This window comes from Jatropha curcas, chromosome 1 (genome assembly GCF_041381405.1).
Source record: "Jatropha curcas cultivar XTBG-Jc1 chromosome 1, XTBG_Jcur_1.0, whole genome shotgun sequence".
NCBI lineage: Eukaryota > Viridiplantae > Streptophyta > Magnoliopsida > Malpighiales > Euphorbiaceae > Jatropha > Jatropha curcas.
In genome coordinates, this window is record NC_143151.1 from 26,695,040 (window position 1) to 26,716,298 (window position 21,259).

At 32.9% G+C, this 21,259-nt stretch overlaps 2 protein-coding genes across 3 annotated transcripts; one reads left to right on the forward strand and one right to left on the reverse strand.

The window, feature by feature from the left end:
- The first annotated feature begins 6,253 nt into the window (after nucleotides 1-6,253).
- On the forward strand, nucleotides 6,254-9,519 carry LOC105641759 (Glycosyl hydrolase family 10 protein). Of its 2 annotated transcripts, none has more exons than XM_012226355.4 (8): nucleotides 6,254-6,580; nucleotides 6,676-6,710; nucleotides 6,832-6,991; nucleotides 7,084-7,256; nucleotides 7,347-7,460; nucleotides 7,778-7,924; nucleotides 8,369-9,007; nucleotides 9,095-9,519. In XM_012226355.4, the coding sequence occupies exons 1-8, from the start codon at nucleotides 6,478-6,480 to the stop codon at nucleotides 9,428-9,430; spliced, it is 1,707 nt and encodes a 568-aa protein (XP_012081745.1). In that variant the 5' UTR covers nucleotides 6,254-6,477; the 3' UTR covers nucleotides 9,431-9,519. The 2 variants fall into 2 exon arrangements, with proteins under 2 accessions (XP_012081745.1, XP_012081746.1); XM_012226356.4 differs by having other exon boundaries at nucleotides 6,255-6,580; nucleotides 7,359-7,460.
- Nucleotides 9,520-12,622: 3,103 nt separating this feature from the next.
- LOC105641758 (Pathogenesis-related thaumatin superfamily protein) lies at nucleotides 12,623-15,065 on the reverse strand. The gene is made up of 3 exons (XM_012226354.4): nucleotides 14,637-15,065; nucleotides 13,862-14,531; nucleotides 12,623-13,220 (listed from the first exon to the last, which is right to left on the reverse strand). The coding sequence occupies exons 1-3, from the start codon at nucleotides 14,692-14,694 to the stop codon at nucleotides 12,908-12,910; spliced, it is 1,041 nt and encodes a 346-aa protein (XP_012081744.1). The 5' UTR covers nucleotides 14,695-15,065; the 3' UTR covers nucleotides 12,623-12,907.
- Between the last annotated feature and the right edge of the window lie 6,194 nt (nucleotides 15,066-21,259).

Below are 21,259 nucleotides of genomic sequence, written 5' to 3' on the forward strand. Positions count from 1 at the left end.
GCCTTTGAGTTTAAAGAATGTTTTATGTTTTCCTGCTCTTGACAAGAATCTTATTTATGTTTATAAATTGTGCACTGATAATAATGTTGGGGTGACATTTAATCCCTTTCTATTTACTGTGAAGGATTTGAGCACGAGGGAGCTGCTAGCGGAAGGGAAGCCCACTAATGGCATTTATGAATGGCCGCCCAATCTGTCAAGAGGTTCTTCTTTGAACATTAATCATATTGTTGCTTCTTCACAGCCCCTATGGCATCATCGGCTAGGCCACCCTTCAACACCTATCTTGCGTCTTATTTTGCAGTCATTTGATTTATCAGTTTCAAACAATAATTTCTTTTGTGATTCATGTAAGAGCAACAAAATGCACAAGTCTCCATTTTTTGAGTCCACTATGACAAGCTCTGCTCCATTGGAGTTAATTTATAGTGACGTTTGGGGACCGTCACTGGTCACTTCTATTGATGAATTTCGGTATTATATCATTTTTGCCGATCATTTTACCAAATTTGTGTGGTTGTTTCCTTTGAAAAGAAAATCTGACGTGTCTTCAATTTTTTCGGTATTTCAGAATCTTGTTGAAAACTACTTCAATAGGAAAATTAAATCAATCTATTCGGATAATGGGGGGGAATTTATACACCTGAAAGCTTACTTGCAAGAAAAAGGGATTTCTCATTTTCTTACTCTACCCTACACACCAGAACATAACGCCACAGCTGAGCGTTGACATCAACACATTGTCGAAACTGGGCTCACATTACTTCATCAAGCCGATCTACCCCTATCTTTTTGGACATATGCTTTTCAGACAGCCGTATATTTAATCAATAGAATGCCAACCTCTATTTTGGACAATAAATCACCTTTCTACTGTCTTCATGGCAAAGAACCCAATTATGCTAAATTAAAGGTTTTTGGGTGTTTATGTTATCCTTGGATTCGTCCATTTAATAAACATAAACTAGAAAAACGTTCTCTTCCTTGTGTTTTTATTGGGTATTCAACTACTCAAAGTGCTTACAAGTGCTATGATCCTCATTCATCCAAAATCTATCTTTCTCGTCATGTTGACTTTATAGAATCTGACTTTCCGTTTAGTTCTCTAGCCACAGCTTTAGAACAACCTGATTCTCATACATTAGATACCTGGTCACCCATACATTTTATTTTACCAATGTCTGCAGGTCTTGATAGTAGTGGGCAACCAAATTATGTGAACCCTGATTCCTCGGCTTCTCCTTCGCTAGTTCAGCAGCAACCCGAACACAGTAACATCTCAGATTCTGGTTCAGGTACTGAAATTTCTAATTCACCTAGTTTATTACCTACTCAAAGTGATGTTGTGAGCAGCTTGCCGTTGGCCTCTAATCTCAATCAGAATGTACATCCAATGGTGACACGCAGCAAAAATCAAATTCAAAAGCCAATTAATAGACTGTGTCTATCCACTGAAGTTCAATCTAATAGTCAATTTGTTTCCAAGACTGTTGCTCAGGCATTGAAGGATCCGAAGTGGTGATCTGCCATGGAAGAAGAATATCAAGCCCTTATGAAGCAGAAAACTTGGAGTTTGGTTCCTTTGGAAAAAGCAAATAATGTTATTAGCTGTAAATGGCTGTTTCGCATAAAGCATGATTCCAAGGGAATTCTAGTTCGGTATAAAGCACGTCTGGTGGCACGAGGATTTACTCAAAGACCAGGACTTGATTTTGATCAGACCTTCTCTCCTGTTGTAAAACATCCCACAGTTCGGGTTATACTATCTATTGCTGTTAGTAAAAATTGGCCTCTTCGATAGGTGGATGTCAATAATGCCTTCCTTCATGGCAAATTAAATGAAGATGTGTTTATGGAGCAGCCACCTGGTTTTATTCAACATCACAATTTGAAATTTGTGTGCAAATTGGAGAAGTCTCTCTACGGATTAAAACAAGCTCCAAGGGTGTGGTACTCTGCTTTAACATCGTTTCTGATAGCTGCTGGTTTTCAGCAATCCAAATCAGATTCTTGCCTATTTATATATCATCGACAAGGGATTGTTCTTTATTTACTAGTTTATGTTGATGATATAATTATTACTGGGAGTAGTGTTATGCGAATTGAAGCATTCATTAATCAATTGGGTAAGGCATTCTCTATTAAAGATTTGGGGAACCTTCACTATTTTCTGGGTGTTGAGGTCAAGAGAACAGCCACGGGTCTGTTTCTCTCACAACATAATTATATACGTGACCTTCTAGAGAAAGCTCACATGCATGAAGCCAAATCTGCATCTACACCAATGTCTTCGACCATGACCCTCAATTCTTCAGATTCTGCTTGTTTACAGGATGTTACTGTCTATCGAGCTCTAATAGGAAGTTTACAATACCTATTGCTTACAAGACTAGATGTGGCATTTGTTGTTAATAAACTAGCGCAATACACATCAAAGCCGACTGAAAAACATTGGACTGCTCTTAAACGGCTTTTGCGGTATTTGGTTGGTACATTTGATTTTGGATTGAATCTTTGTAGACAAACTGATGATGATTTACATGCATTGTCCGATGCGGATTGGGCGGGAAATCACGATGATAGGACCTCTACTAATGCCTACATAATTTTTCTAGGAAAGAACCCAGTTGCTTGGTCTTCAAAGAAGCAGAAAACTGTAGCAAGAAGCTCAACTGAAGCTGAATATAAATCCGTAGCCTCCACAGCAGCTGATTTGGCATGGGTCAGAAATTTATTAGATGAATTGCAGTTTCCAAGACCCAAATCTCCGGTGATCTACTGTGATAATTTGGGAGCTACTTATGTTGCAGCAAACCCGGTCTTTCACTCCCGCATGAAACACATTGCCATAGATTATCATTTTGTACGGCAACAAGTGCAAAATGGAACTCTTCAAGTCACTCATATCTCGGCAAAAGACCAACTTGCTGATATGCTAACAAAGCCCTTATCTTTCACAGCATTCAGCAATTTCAGAAACAAGATTGGTGTTATAGACTGTACACCATCTTGCGAGGGCGTATTAGATAAGATAACAACGTAGTTGTTACAAAGACTTATTCAAATTCTATTCTGTTATATTTAGATATATACAAGTTCCTTGAAACAAGGATTAGAAGAGTCTGTAATCATGTATTTAAATTACACTTGTATGTGAATAGATTATCACTTCCTCTAATCGTTTTAGACCCAACACTATTTTTAAGGAGATAACCTATCTTCAATCCTCTTCACATCCACCACTTCAATCTTGAGTGTTGGTTATATAATGATTTCACTTTATTCTTGTATTAGCGAGTTTTTGAGCCTTTTTCCCCTTTCTACTTGATTTCTCGGAAACTCCATTGACTTACCGGTTCATATACCTACATTCCAATTTCTCATCTGAAAGCGACTCTCTTGTATTAGCTTTTTCATCGCATCTATTAATTAAGATATGTGAATCATTTTCTATGTAACACCATATCTATAAGCGTAGATGTAGATGTGTTGGAGCTAGTTTCTTTACCCACAATCGTCCTTGGTGTGGGAATCTTTGCTCGTACTCATTTGACACTATACATGAATGTCGATGCATCGCACTGGATGAATACATTCTAACTGTGTTCTGTATAGTCAAAAGATTCATAACATGGTTTGACTGATATTACATTGATCATTAATCTACGGTCACCCTCCCCCTTCCTTGGGTTTGACTGAGCGTGCGTGACCTCAAAGAGTAACATTGAAGAAGACGAAGAAATTATGGTGGGTAACGTCAGAGTAATGACAGTCACATCACATGTATAAGGTTTTTCATACAACTTGTGACAAGTGTTAAGGATACACAGGCCTATCTAGCTATGCATTGCACCTTTGCTTACCATCGAAGGAAGGAACCCTCATGTTCCCATATGCTCCATATTATTACTTCCAAGATACTTCCCATGCCATAATTTGTGCTGCAGCCTTTTCTTTTCGTTTTTTATCCTTCTTTCAGGCCTGTTGACCTAAGTTACCAAACAACCATAACCCAAACGTAATTAGCTTCTCTCTTATCTAAACTCTAAACATCTACTATATATAATTTCTTATTGAATTTAATATCTGTAATCATCTGCACTAGTTTTTTTTTTTTTTCTTATACTGAATTTAACATTTGCAATCGCTTGCACTGTTTGTTTTCTTAACTTGATCCTAACATACAATTTACCCAAAATTTACCTTTTAAATTGATTATGAATTGCCAATGATAAGACCAATTGAATTCATTTTTTAACTAAAACAAGTGTGCTAACTAAATCATTGAATGAATACATGTGTAATGTATTTGAGCTAAAAGAATACCAAATCAAAAAATAATTTTTTATGTACAATTTATAATTATTTATATATATGTAAAACTGAAAATGGGTGGAGAATATTGAAATTACAAAAAGTGACACTCCTAAGATTATGAATTGATAAAAATATTATAAAAGATTTTAATTTGATTGGTTGAAAAAATAAAGGTATTTAATTTTGATTGTTCAAATTAATTTTCTGTTAAAATTCAAATTCTATTGGGTAAAATAATAAATTATTATATGTTATATAAGTTATATATAAAATATGGTAATACTATTTCATTTCACTTTTCTTATAACTGTAGCTCGCGGTTTTGAAATTAAAACCATATAATATAATAAGGTATATAATATATATATATTAAATATTTGAGCTGAAAGTAAAGTAATCACTAATTTTCTTTATTATCTATCTCTCATTCTTGTTAACCAGTCAAAAGAATATGGATAAAAGTTATTAATTCAATAAGTCTAATTTTTGATAAAGTATAAATTGGAAATAAATTTTAGAGTTGATTTGAAACAAATGAATTATAGTTGTAAAATTCATTTGTAAATAAATTTCAAGTAAAATTCATTTCCAAATGAATTTGTCACGTTTGATATGCTATAATTTAAAATAAGAAATTTAATTGAATTTTACAAAATAATATTTGAAAAATTTATTTATCTTAATTTCTTATAACACCCTTGACATAATAATTTAATAAAAATAAATAACAAACACCAATTATATTTATTATGTACAATATAATAAATTATCTTTCTTTATATTAAAATATAAATAATAAATTTCATATAAATAAGTATTCCATGCTAATTAATTAATTATATAAGTAGTAACATTTATTATAATAATTATTTTTAATTGGTGTAAAACATTTTGTTGATTTAAGTAATTAATTTGAAAACTGAAAAAAAAATATTAAGAATGTTATTATTATTTTTAATTACATTTGAAAACCATTGTGGATGCTCTGTTTTTATATACTAGACTTCAAAAAAGTAAAAAACGTCAATTTTTATTTTATTTTATATTAAACACAATATTTTGAATTATTAAATGAATTTCACAAGATTTTATGAAATTTATTTGTTCTAAACGGACTTTAAAAAAAATGAGCATTATTTTTTTTATATATTTTTTTTTACAATGTTCAATACTAAGAAAAAAAAAATAAAGATTTCAAATCAAATTTGTTTATGTTTCATTTGTTTGAAGACATTCCGTATCATACCATGCTTAGTGTTGATAGCGGCCATGACCTGCAGCTTGCTATGTTGCGAGCGATCTTGGTGGTAGAATTGAATGTATCTGTCAGATGGACGGTCCCGAAATCTAAAAATATTATTAAAATGTTTGCTTCTCATTTCATTTATAAACTAATATAAAAATAAGATAATTATGTTTCTTATAAATATTTATTTTGTTTAAAATATTAAATATAGAATTAATGTTTCATAGAATAATAAATGTATAATCTTAAATAGATTTAAAATATTTAGCAACATTAATTATTTTAACAGTTGTACAGTGAATTATGTCAGGAGTGTTCGGTAAAAATAATTATTTAATGAAATACAAAGTGTTGACTTAGGTATTGTTATTGGAAGATTATTATTCCAAATTTTTGTTTATGTCCATCTTTAGTATGTCAAATAAACATTCCCTTACTATTTAGCACCATTATCTTTACTAAACTATAAACTTTACACTAATATTATTTAGCACTATTCCATTTTTATTTAGCAATATTCCATAATTAGCAGTTCCTCTTCCCAGTTAAGACTAATTATTTAGCACTAATAGAGGCAACAAACATCCAAAATAAAAATCAAAGCTAATATAGACTAAAAATTAGCAAAGATCAATAAAGCCAAATGACAGAATTAATATCCCATATCACATATATTAAAGCAGTTGAGGAACCATACAATTTTATCACAGAGCATGTCCTTCAAGTTCACGTGATGAAAGCTATGGCATAACATGTGAGCAAGGCCACTGTTTCTCTTGTGAACCTCCTTAGCTTAGCCTCTCCCTTTACTGCTCTGTCTCTGTAATCTCCATTTCTTTGTAGTTTATAAGACATTTACCGCCTAAAATAGCAGAAGCAGTGAGGCTAAGCTCCCCATTTCCATTTTTTACGACATGGGTTTTTTAAGCAACAACAGAATCCAACGAGTTTTTTCTTTCTTGGGTTTCTATGTTTTCTTTCTTCTTATTTGCCCTAATGACTTGGCTCTTTCTTACGGTATTCTCTCTGTCTCTCTCTATCTCTATTTTAGATTTTTTAAGTAATGGTGTAAGCATGTTTTGTGGGTTCTAATAATTAATTAATTAGTGCAGATGGGCCCTTATATGACTACACTGCTTACTCTGAGGTAAGATTTATTTGGTATTACTGTTTGAGTTGCTGATAAAAAAATATATATATATTTCTTAGAAAATACTAAGCTAATTAATTAATTAATTTGGCTATGGATATTCTGGTGGTGGTGGCAGTGTAAATCAGTACCAGAAAAGCCACTTTATAATGGAGGGATTTTGAAAGATGTAAATACAGTTTTGAAGCTTAATAGCAAACGTTACTCCACAGTTACTTATACTACACCAGCTCTGATACTGCATAATCTCACTCAAGATACCATTTACTGTTTTTCCAGTTGAGTATCTAATTTTCTTATTGAATTGATTATTTTGATTAAAAGCTTAATATTTGGCTTTTGGATGCCAAAAAAAAAAAAAAAAATACAGTTTGGATCAAAGCAGAAGGTGCAGATTCCAGCCTTGTAACTGCAAGCCTAACCGCAGAAAATGCCACATACAATTGTGTGGGGACTGTTCTGGCAAAAAGTGGATGCTGGTCATTTCTTAAAGGTGGATTTATTCTTGATTCCCCTTCAAATTTAGCAATAATATATTTTAAGGTATGGATTTTGTTCTCAATTAACATTTTTCTTATGTAAAATGCTCATAGTTAGAGACCCTTTTATTTATTTACCTATTTATTCATTTAGATTAATATGCAGAGTTCAGATGATGAAAATATCAGTATTGGAATTGCTAGTGGTTCACTGCAACCATTTACCTATCAACAGTGGAGAACAAATCAGCAATATATAACTAATACTGTAAATACTGGTAACGCTAGTTTTTGCTACCTCTATTTGTTAACTTATTTGCATTTATTGCTGCTTTCACAATACCAAATCTTAAGCTTTTAATCTATGTTTGGTCTGTAAATCAATGAAATGAATTTTTTTTTTCCTTTTCAAATTCTCAAAACAATAAACTAAAAGTTCATATGTCCATTTACATGGTAGTAAACATAGACTTGGTTTTTGTATTTTGAGCCTAAGGATTCTTTAATAGTATAAATTGTATCTTAATACTTTGTTTGATACCCATTTTGTATCCTTAATACACAAACTAACACAGAAAATTCCAGGTAAGGAAGCGTGCTGTCACAATCCATGTGTCTGATAGTCATGGTGATAGATTGCAAGGAGCAGCCATTAAAATAGAGCAAATCTCAAATGATTTCCCATTTGGTTCAGCTATAGCAAGAACTATTCTCGGCAATGAGCCGTATCAGGTAATTTCAGTCAATATACTAGCTTGCTAGCTATATATGCATATCTTTTAACTAGAGGAGTTGAGGCAAAATTGATCCAAACATGGATTAGTCGAAGTGGGAGTGTGATTCCCTATAAGAACAATATGGTAAATTTTTGTATATTGTTCATATTTTTATAATTATGGGAGTGTGATGACTCAAATATAATGATATCTCCTATTATCTAGATGGAGATTACTCTAGTATATGCATATTTTTAATATCATGCTCGAGCAAGAAGTATAAATGTGTGTGTGTGTGTGTGTGTGTGTGTGTGTGTGTACCAGAGCATTTTAGATGACTCTAATATATACATATTACTAGAGCACTAGAGATGACTTTGCTATCAACGAATCAAAGCCATTGTTAATTAGTATCATACTTTTCAAGATATTCAGAAAATAGTACTTTTGGTGGTTGCAGAAATGGTTTGTCGAGCGATTCAATGCAGCAGTATTTGAAAACGAACTAAAATGGTATGTGACAGAACCTGAACAAGGGAAGCTCAATTATACCATACCAGATCAAATGTTAGAACTTATTAGAGCAAACCAAATAAGTGTTAGAGGACACAACATATTCTGGGAAGATCCTAAGTACACACCCGCATGGGTTCGCAATCTTTCAAGTGATGCATTGAAATTAGCAGTCAACTCGCGAATCCAAAGCCTAATGAGCAAATACAAGGAAGAGTTTATACACTGGGATGTTAGTAATGAAATGTTACATTTTGATTTTTATGAGCAAAGGCTTGGTCCAGATGCTACTTTGCATTTCTTTGAGACTGCACATAAAGTTGACCCTCTAGCAACATTGTTCATGAATGAGTTTAATGTGGTAGAGACATGTAGTGATGTGAATTCAACTGTCGATACATATATTTCAAGGCTAAGAGAACTAGAGCTTGGAGGAGTATTCTTGGATGGAATTGGATTAGAGAGTCATTTTTCGGCACCAAATCTTCCTCTAATGAGAGGTATCCTAGACAAATTGGCTACACTTGATCTTCCTATTTGGCTTACAGAAGTTGACATTAGCAAAAACTTCAATTACGAAACTCAGGTGCATTATTTCTTCCATCGATAGTCTACTTGGCACCGAGAAGTTAAAAACTACTTAAAAATGTTTCTTGTGGTGTGAATTTTGCAGGCTATATATTTAGAACAAGTGCTAAGAGAAGGATTCTCACATCCTGCAGTAAATGGAATCATCCTGTGGACTGCACTCCATCCGAATGGGTGTTACCAAATGTGCCTTACTGATAATAATTTTAAAAACCTTCCAGCAGGAGATGTAGTTGATAAGCTACTGCAAGAATGGAGAACTGGAGAAATGAATGGGTACACAGATGAACAGGGTTCACATAGTTTTTTTGGATTCTTAGGTGAATACAGAATTAGTGTTGCATTTGGCAATAGAACAGCAAATTCAACATTCTCTCTCAGTAGAGGTGATGAAACTAAGCATTTTAACATTCAATTGTAACCCCATTTATAGGCATACTTATTATCTGTCTTATAGATTTCAGTTCTTGCATATTTTAGTATCCAGTTTAGGAAAATTTGAAGCCATCATCTATATCCAGAGTTACATAATAGATTATGCTTCTTAATTAATATAAACTACTTACTAATTAAATATATTTTTCAATTTATTCTTTTTTTAATTTCAATGAATCCGTGTAGTAATAATATATATATTTTCAGTATTATACAAACAAAAACGAGTATATTAGAGAAATGATATAGGTAAGCATTTTCTATATATTTTTTGGCTCATTAGTTATATATATATAGAAAAACTACATAACTATGAGCCAAAAAAATATATAGAAAATGCTTACCTATATATATATATATATATATATATATATATATATATATATATATATATATATATATATATATATATATATATATATATATATAATGGTCTATAACCACCGGTATTTAAAAGTCCACTTAACTCAAACTATATCCGGCTCGAGTGTTGTAAAATCCGTACAAAGGGCAAATTTCCATACTCAATTTAAATTTGATATCTTTGATTAATATAGAATTAGTACTAACAACTTCATTTCAATTATATTTTGCAAATCATATATTCATTTCAATCGATTACGTGTGTGGAAATCATTTTTCGATAGTTTTATTGATCATTTTTCATCAAATAGTGACCAAATTCTACAAAGGAATTTTACTTTGACTTTACTAAGAAAAATAGGATAAAATTATATCTCTAACAATTTTAATCTGTACATACAGTTATGCTTAATATTCTTTTTCTGATTCAACAATGACATTTAATATTGAAATAATATTATATTATAATGTGTTAATATAAAAATATATACGTGCGCGATACACGTGTTATAAAGACACATAAAATATTTAAATCTATAAGTTGGGCTCAAGATTTTAGGTACCTAAATCGGGGCCCAAAATGAGCCTCAAAATTCAAACCCAACAAGGCGGTGCTCCTCCAATCTCCAAATGAAACATTTATTTTTTTAAAGAAATCCCTATAGTACCTCAAAGATTTTCTATAATACGCATTTTAATATTTACCATTTTAAAATTTCCATGTTTAATACCAAATTAATCAGAGTACAAGATTTTTTTTAACGAGTAAAATGACATAAAACAAGTTATAAATAAAATAACTCTCGCATTAACAAAATGTTAAATCTTAAAATTTTAGGAATTAAAGTGTTAATTCAAAATTTTAATTAAAACTATATTCTATATATCAAATTGAAAAAAATGCTTTATTATTAATTGAATTGATAAATTAATTTCTTCTAATTTTACTTTCAATTTAAACGTGGAAATACGTGTGTGAATAAAAGAAATATCTACGACATTTTAATTTAAAATTTTAATTGTGAATAATAAAACTATCATTGTTTATGTTTTGTTAAATTTCTCACTTTTTGATTTTTACATGAATTTAAAAAATTATTGAAACATCTCAATTTAAAAAAGAAAAAGAATAATTAACTATTTTAGTGCAAATATGAAAAAAAAAAAAAAAGAAAGATCAAACCCTGACGGATGGAGTATTGTATAAGTAATATGTTTTACAGAAGGTAGGTATTTTCAAAATTTATTAAAAACAGAATTCAATTCATTTCCAAGTTTATTCCAGTAACCAAACAGAGTATTTCTTGTAAGCAAGTAGAATAGCACATTTACAAAACCTACTTTTTCAGTTGTCTCTCTTTATTGCCGCCTTTCAGCTCAGCTTTCACATTTAAAGTCATCTTCAACAGTTGGCTTTGTTTTGCTTCGTCTCTTTAGCCTTTATCTTCTATTTTTCAGTCTTGAAATTCACGTTCAATTAATAATATATATATAAATAAATAAATAAATAAATACAGGCTGCAAATATTTCAAAGTGCACAGTTGGAGTCATTGCAAAACCTCTGCAGGTAACACGGGTGACCATCATCTGATCTGATCTGATTACCAAAACATCATGAACATACCTAGTGGTGTGTAGGACCCATTTTCCAAATAATCATTCTGATAATTTACAACACAAATTCTAATTATGATTGTAATTCACAACTTAATTACAAATTGCTACCTAAAAAGCTAACTATTGCAACGACTAGCCGTCTAAATCCCATCATACCACACAAAACAAAGGAAAAAAAAAAACAGAAAAATGTCGGTCGTTACTCGTTAGGTGTGAGGCTGAGAGCTACTTGTTTTCATTTTTTAAAAGTTTCCAGTAATCATAATTTCGGTTGCTCATAATATCATGGCCGATTAACATATTTCCGCTAAGGATGTTTTACTTATTTTTCAAAATGGAAAATTTTAAACATCTTAAAAACCAAAAACTGAAATGTGATGTTATGATCACGATTAGATAACTGAGCCACTACTGGACTTTTACGCCATGAGTTGAGGTTGGCATTCTACTTTTGGCCCAAGTTGATGATTATGTTATGTCATTCTTTTTTCTTTTTCTATTTTTAAATTTTAATACAAAATCAACCATTTCAAAAAAAAAAAAAAAAAAGGGAGAAAGAAAGAACATTTCACAACAGAACCCATAAAAAAATGAGAACAATGACGCATTAGCCTTTAAAAATATTCGTCTTCCATGGCAAATGCAGACAAAAGCCAATCCCTAAAACTTGCAATATCCGCAAAGTGCTCGCAACCACTTTGCAACTCTGGACCAACCAACAAAACACATTGGCAGTCACTTTTTAATCTAAACGGATTAACCTTAACTTCCAATTTTACAGTCCGATGGTGTTGGTGACCCATAATGAAATATAAAATAATAAAATCCCAGGCATTTTTATTGTTACTTCACACTCTATTACAGTTAACATTCTCATGAATCATAACCACTAAGATTAATTATTACCTTTTTACTTAAATTTACTCAATGAACTTGTAATTTTGGCTTAATTTGCTCTTGAATTTATAATTTTAACTCAATCTGACCACTAACATTTAAACATTGCAAAAAGCCTGCCTCAACTTAGATTCTGTAAGCAAAATTCAGGAGATGAATTGGACTTTATTTTTCTTGGGCCAATCACATTTTTATTTCTTTCTTGAACATGTGAAAGGAAAGGATATAAAGCTTGGTTCTTTCTGATTTGTTAATTGAGCTACTCAAAAATATTGAACAAAAAAGCAAAAGAATGAAAAATAGAGGTAAAAAACACAAAATTATAATATAGAAACAACTGTTCTTTTACATATATAACATTGAAAATTTTAGAGAAAAGAGGGAATCTTGGAAGTGAAAGTGGGTGTTTTACAATCTGGATGGAAGAGAAAGAGAATATCTGTCAGCTTTTCCTAACAAAAGGCAAAATCCAAGCACCCACCGATTTAGAGGCTGCAAATCTGCAAAGAATTCACATTAAACACTAGAAAGAAAAGCCACCAACAAAATTAAAAATACACGTCTCTCTTACTCTACTCTTCACTGCTACAAGTAAAAACAAGAAATCACTAGTAAAATAGCCGTAGTAAAATGCAGAGCAGTAGGAGCAACTGTCTTGTGTGAGTTCCCCATAGCTAAACCAGCTAACCAAGATCCATCTGCTAGCATTGTTTCTCCTGAACCAGAACCAGAACCAGACCCCGATCCGGCGCCGAACGCAGTTCCAGCAACTGAACCTGAACCAGAATATGCACCTGTACCCGAATACTCTAGCCCAGACCCAGATCCGGATCCAGACCCTTCATTTGGTGACGTGGTTAATCCTGTCATTGGTGGTGAATAGCTTGTCGATTTCTGACTGCAGAACCCACATGTTAACAGAATACTGTCAATTTGTGTAAGAGGAATCTTTATTATTGATCAGATTCTTTGGTATAATGTAAAACACAAGCATTAATAGCAATCCAACAACAGAATTAATCCTTTATAGCTTAGTTAATTATAATAATTATCAACTAATCATTCAAAAGGGAATCTTTGGCATTGCTTGCCACCACACAACTCGTCACCAAAGATGCATAAAAAATAGTTTGAACACATTTCTAACCATGATTATTTTTTATATAAACTCTTACACAAAATTGGAGGGAAAAAAAGCTTTTTGATGAAGAGATTAGGAATTCTTACCAAAGAAAAAAATCTTGAAAGGAACTTGAGTAGGTCGTAGAAATAAAGAAAGATACATTTTCAAAGAGATACATGTAAATCAAGAAAATAACAAAGCAAGAAAATTTATTAAACAACAGAATGGCAAAAGCAATGTTCTGAAGGAAAGAGACTAGCTTTATCTTTAGACAACATCCATTGATTTTGTATAGGCAAGAACCAAGCATCAACCTCTAACTACACACTAATATATGCTTAGAATTTTAATGAAAAACAGTTGAATAAAACTAGATTAACTAAACTAATTAAATAGAGATTATTTGTTTTTTTTACCTTAAGGAAGATGGGCAAAACGTCACTGTATAATCTGCTCCGGTGCACGTGAAAGTACTAGTAGCATCATCATACGCATAGCTATACGATCTAGGGCAGGCGGCCTTAAACATCTCTGAATAAACCGACGGCTTACAAGTGGAGGGTGTGTTAAACGCGCCGCTGCAACAGTATTCCGGACTTCCAAAAGCTTCGCACGCGCTCTTACACGCATCACCATCGCCGACCTTGAGTTCTGCTGGACACTGTCTGTTCAGATCCGCAGAGCAACCGGTAGAAGCGCACATACCCGACCCACCACTCCCATCAACAACCATGGGTAGATTGTACCCATCTACAAGACTGACGTCATAAAAGTCCTGCCCACCGGTTCCAAGCGTGAACTCAGCTAGAGTAGCAGGCGGGGCGGCTCCGAGTCCGTTACACTCTACTTGACCCGAACCACAGTCGCCAGTGAGACAGAATCCGGATCCAGAGTCGTCAAAGTTACAACCGGTTCGTGCCCAGAAACGACCGGACCAACCAGTTGGGGCTTGAAAAGAACGGGAAGTGTCCTTCGGGAGCTCGAATCCAGTGCTGTCGAGTCTTGGACTGCCGGCATTGGCGAGAATGCCAGGCCAGACTGTGTACTCGCATCTGTTAACAAAAGTAAATGTAGCTCCAGATGCACCTACAAACATAAACAACAAGATCCCGTCAAGAATAGTTGGAAACACATAAAAATAGTTGGATATCCATTAAAAACATTTCGAAAGACTGCATTTGGTGATTTTACCTCTGGAAGTGAAAAGAAGAAAAAGAAAGCTGAGAATGAGAGTGGAAGAGTGACCCATCTGGATGGTTATGCTCTTTCTGGTTTTCTTTATTTTTGTTTGCTTAAAAGAATGTATTTTGATTTATGGGGTTTAGATGTTATAATAATGATGGTGCTGGTTCAATGAAGTAGTAATGGAAAAGGAGGAGAAGACAATGCAGGGCCTGATGCCCTTAAAGGAGGCAACAGTGTTGAGAGATGATGAATGGAGAGTATGTGATTAGGAGCTCAATACCCATAAACAGACAAATGGGTTCTGGGAAGAACCAGAGAGAGAGAGAGAGAGAGAGAGAGAGGCCAGTGAGTGAGCTGGAGAGAAATCCAAATTAGCTTTGAGATATAATTCTGTTTCTCTCTCTATTCTTCCTACCTAGCCCTCTGTCTAAGTCACTGCAGTTTTTTCAGTTCAGATATGAAAAAAATATACTACTATCAAAAAAAAAAAAAAAAAAAAAACATATGAAAAAATATACGTTTTGTTTTTTTGGTTGGTTTAATTTCTTCCTCCCCGATCATAGGAATTAGCAACAGACGTTAATGCTTTGTTCGGGAAGAGGGGTAGTAAAATGAGGGATAATAGTAAAACAGAGGGTGAAATTTTACTATTTATTTTTTCTCAAAATAGAGTGAAAATAAGATTAAAATAGGTGTAAAATAAATTTATTTTTACACCCTCCTTGATATTTTACCTCAAACCAAATGAGAAATTTTGATAATTTCAAGAATTTTTCACTCTTTATTTTATATCCACTCAAACTTTACACCCATCTAAACAAAGACGAAGTAAATTAAAAGAGAAAGTGCATTTCTTTTAACTTTTTTAAGCCTAATTTACTTCTATTTTCTGGACTGCCTGTGCAAGTTTACAAAATTATTGTACATGCAAAATTTTCCTCAATCCTTATTTTTCTTCTCTATTTTGCTTCCTCATTTAGAAGGGTGTCAAAAATGGATTCACATGTCTGATTCGACAGAGATTCACCTAACGAGTAATATGATTAAGCCAATATAAATACATTCTATTTAATAATTATGTCTATTTTATCAATACAAACACGACATAAAAATTAGACATTTAATAAAAATATGACAAATGTAATCCACCTAATATTATAAACAGGTTAAAAGAAACGTATTGATTCATAAACGATCCATTTATAATACGAATCATTTTAACTAGACTCTAATCCATTTATTTCGCATTTAGACGAACAACGAGTGTCACCATCGATTTTGACATCCCGACTTAGGTCGCTGTCTTTGTGGTTTAATGATGGTGGAAATTGAAGATTTGGAGAAACAAGGCTGTATTTTTCTTTATTTATATTTCTCTGTTTTGACTTGTGTTTTTTCTTTGACTTGATGGTAAGATCGCACCATTTTCTACGGCATGACGTTTTTGTTTGAGGGATGGAAATCTCAAAGAGCGTTAAAGTACTTTTAAAAATAGAGAGACCAAATATAATTAGGCCATGCCTAGCCTCATTGAACTGCCGGTTCGGTTCACATAAACGACAAAAATTTTAAAATATTAAATTCGAATTGGCTTTTGAGCAGTCATTGTCAGTCCGGTTTCGATTCCGGCCGATTTTGGTGCAGTTCCGATAAATCGATAGTTTTGATCACGGTTTCCGGCGATATATATATATATATATATATATCGATTCTAACGTTACATCTTTCTTTCGAAAATATTAATATGAGTTTAAAAAATATTTCTAAAATTTATTTTAAATAAATTTTAGAATGCTCATACTCATATAAGAATAAAATTAATTAATTTACAAAATAATCAAATAAGTTATCACTTGATTTTGTTTAAATGTTACTAATTAAATAAATTATAAGAAAATTTTGAAAAATGCTTCAAAAGAATGTAATTTTAAACTTAATAAACAATTTAAAAGGGTAAAAAAAAGTTAAAAACAATATAAGTTTAGACTAAATATTTCTCTCTTTTTTTATCATTTTACTTATTAGATTTTTAACTTTTAAAGTAAAGTGTAATTTTAAAAAAAAATATTAAGTAAAGTATATCATGTGGTAAAATATTATTGAGACTTTTAGAGATGTATAAAATAGGCTAAGTAATTATTATTTTGAAAATAAAAAAATAAAATTTTTGGTTCAAACCGGACCTGAACCACCGGTTCAGAGCCCGTTCAGGTTCATATTTTAACATTCACATGAACCTTAACCGATCCTTGAACCTCCGATTCCGGTTCAAAATTTTGAACCGACGGATCCAATTCGGGTCCAATTCATCTACAATACGGTTTGATTTCAGTTCGGTTTCGATTCAAAATGAACCGATGACCATGCCTACCTCAGACCTAAAATATTTTTCACCAATCAAAATTTTATTACTACTTACTTCCCACTACAAGTAATTTTTTTTTTAACATAATTTCATAGACGATCTCAATTTTTAATAAAAATTAATTACAATTGACAAAATTATCTTTTAGTAAGTTCTTTAAACAATTAATGTTCATCTTATGAATATATTAAAAGATAAGGGTATAGTTGGAAAAAATAATTAGCATTTACTTTATATTCTAAGGTTATGTTTGGTTTGATTTAATGCAATGTAATGTAATTAAAAATGTAATGCAATGTAATGTAATTAAATATGTAACGCGATGAAAAATATGATATAATGAAATATAATCAAGATTTTATTATTATGTTTAGTAATGTAATTCAAAAAATTTATGGAATTTAATTACCATTTCTTTTTTATATTTATTTGAAAATATGCAATGTAACTAGCATTATTACCACGCCACACCACCACCACCACACGTCAAACACGAGTCCACCACCACCACATCATTATTAATATAAAAAAAAATATTTGAACCAAAAGCTATTCATTATATTATGCTATTAAAGACAATTTAGATTTATAAATTTATTTGAACTAAAAAATTAAAAGAAGGTAATCTCAAAAAAATATAATATATTAGAATAAAAGTTAAAGTCATTAGAAATTTTTATTTATTTATTTTCTCTGAATAAATTAAAATACAATATAAAATTATAGGCATTTTGATATTTTTAATGCTTTTTCATTCTATTTTTCTTATTCCTATAATAAAATAAAAGAAAATTTTATTGAGTGTTAAGAATAAAATATAATTTTTATTGAATGTTACATATTAAATACTAAAATATAATTTTTATTATATGATGGGGGATGGTAGTTGTGGTGGTCATGGTAGAGTGGTGGAATGGTGGTGGTTGTGGTGGTAATTGAGGCGATGGTGGTGGTAGAATGGTGGTGCAGTGGAGATGGTAGTAGAGTGGTGAAGCGGTGATGGTGGTGGTGGTATTAGTAGAGTGGTGGAGCAGTGGTTATGGTGGAGGTCGTGTAGTGGTGATGACGATGGTTGTGGAGGAATGGTGGCGGTGGTGGAGTTATTGTAGTGGCAGTGGTGGGCGGTGGTAGTAGTGGTAAGAGTTTTAATTGGATGACTTGATGTAATTGATACTACACGTGCTTGATGTAATGGACAATATATTTGTTTATTCATTATATCAATTTAAGTAATGAAAATTATATATGTAATCTCAATTACATTACATTGTTAAAAAAAAAAAAAAGTCTAACCAAATAATGTAATCAATCATGTAATGTAATTTCCAATGCATTATATAATTGATTACACCATACTAAAAATGGCCTAAAATGATAAATTAATTGGTAAAAAAAAAAAGCCTTAAAAACACTTGTAATGGAATAAAGGTAACGTATTAAAAATGATAAAAAAATTTCTCAAAAATAAACCATGTAAAATACTCTCAACTTTGTGTTTTGTTATAATTACACTCCAAATTTAAGTAATGCATATGAATTTAATAAAAATATTAAATGTGGGATCCATATATGCTAATTAGACTAACTCAAAAGGTTAGAGAAATTCAAAAGAAAAGTATGATATTAGAAAAAAAAAAAAAAAAAAAAAAACCTAAAATTAACCCCTCCTTGATCATCCCACTCAATCCTTCCCTCTTATTTGTAAATCAACAATTCGACACTTCTCTTCTGTCCAACCTCAAATGATTATCACCAACCTCATTTGAAATTTGCAAGCATCTATAACAATCATTTGTAACCTCTTTTGAGAAAAAAAAATCCCGAAACTCAAAAAAGGTTTTGTCACGCCCGACTCTAATCACCAAAGGAATTATCCGTTTTGGATCAACCCGAATCCATCCCATACTGGATTGGTAGGAACCGCGCGGTTTTGTCCCGCATGTGAAATGGGAAACTTCTCAGGAGGTCACCCATCTTAGGATTTCTGTTAAACGAGCATGCTTAACCCTGGAGTTCTTGCAACTCTTCAGCCATTCCACCAAAAGGCACTTCTAATGATTAGTTTTCCCCTTTTTCGATATATGATTCGATTCATTCCTGTGTCCCGCATTCCACTATCCATAGCTAGCCTGCCATCCTAAAAGCTCTCCAGGACCTTAACTCTATCCACCTTTTTAGGATTGCTTTGCCGAGTCAGAATGTCACTTTCTCTATGTCACGCCCGACTCTAATCACCAGAGGAATTATCCACTTTGGATCAAGCATAATCCATCTCATACTGGATTGGCAAGATCCAAATGATTTTGTCCCGCATGTGAAATGGAAAACTTCTCAAGAGGTCACCCATTCTACTATTTCTGTTAAGCGAGCATGCTTAACCTTGGAGTTCTTCCAACTGTCTAACCATTCCACCAAAATGCGCCTCTAATGATTAGTTTCCCCCTTTTCGATATATGATTCGATTTATTCCTGTGTCCTGCATTCCACTACCCATAGCTAGCCTGCCATCCTAGAAGCTCGTCAGGACCTTAACTCTACCTGCCCTCCTAGATTCGCTTTGCTAGGTCGGGATGTTACAAGCCCACCAGCTTCTGCGTTGTTTGTCCTCAAACCATTCATCTATTGGAGGGGGTTCGGCTCTGATACCACCTGTCACGCCCGACTCTAATCACTAGATGAATTGTCCGCTTTAGATTAAGCCGAATCCAACCCATACTGGATTGGCAGGATCCACACGGTTTTATCCTGCAGGTGAAATGGGAAACTTCCCAAAAGGTCACCCATCCTAGGATTTCTTTGAAGCGAGCATGATTAACCCTGGAGTTCTTCCAGCTCTCCAGTCATTCTACCAAAAGGCGCATCTAATGATTAGTTTCCCCCTTTTCGATATATGATTCAATTCATCCATGTGTCCCGCATTCCACTACCCATAGCTAGCTTTCCATCCTATAAGCTCGCTAGGACCTTAACTCTATCCGCCCTCTTAGTATCGCTTTGTCGGGGTCGGGATGTCACAAATTGTCTGCTTTGGATCAAGCCGAATCCATCCTATACTGGATTGGCAGGATCCGCACGGTTATTTCCCGCAGATGAAATGGGAAACTTTCTAAGAGGTTACCGATCCTGGGATTTCTGTTAAGCGAGCACGCTTAACCCTGGAATTCTTAAAACTCTCCAGCCATTCCACCAAAAAACGCCTCTAATGATTAGTTTTCCCCTTTTCGATATATGATTCGATTCATTCCTGTGACATTCCGACCCGGCAAAGCAATCCTAAGAGGGCGGGTAGAGTTAAGGTCCTAGCGAGCTTATAGGATGGCAGGCTAGCTGTGGGTAGTAGAAATGGGTAGTGGAATGCTGGACACGGGAATGAATCGAATCATATATCGAAAAGGGGGAAACTAATCATTAGAGGCGCCTTTTGGTGGAATGGCCGGAGAGTTGTAAGAATTCTAGGGTTAAACGTGCTCGCTTAACAGAAATCCTAGGATGGGTGACCTCCTAGAGACTTTCCCATTTCACCTGCGGGACAAAATCGTGCGGATCCTACCAATTCAGTATAGGATGGATTCAGTTTGATCCAAAGCGGACAATTCCTCTGGTGATTAAAGTCGGGCGTGACATGTTTATAATACCCAAGCATTTTTACTACTTTTAGTACTATAATAAATCCAATTTACAAGTCCATGTAACACAATTGCAATTAAAGCATTGAGTTTTTCATCTTTCTTTAATCCTATTTGGTCTCTCTCTACAGCGGGTTGTGTTTTTCTTGGTGCTTAAAATTGAGGATATTGTCAGGATCAGAAGATAAGTTGAAATTTTTTGAGTTTTTATTCTTTAAAAGGATATTCATTGTTTATCTCATTTATCTCCAATTTAGGGGTTTTGTTTTCTCTCTATCAAATGTTAATAATGAAAAAAAAAATCTCGGCTTTTCTACTTTAACCTAATAAATTCATGGTTTTTGAATTTTGTTGCAAAATTTATATACGAGGTAAATATCATATTCAATATGCTATTAAAATTTGTGGGTTTGGTTGTGTTAGAGTTAAAGATTTACAAAGGTCTAGCTTGATTTTTTATTCTCAAAGGTGATAGAGAAAGCTCCAAGTGAAGTTGAAGGAAGAGAGTATAAGGTTAAATGTGGAAGAAGAGCATAAAAGAGAGACATGGTAGAGAGAAAGAAAATGAGAGCGACTTTGAATCTCAATATCAACAAAGAGAGAGATGGAAGGGGAATGATAATGGTTAAGGTTACAAC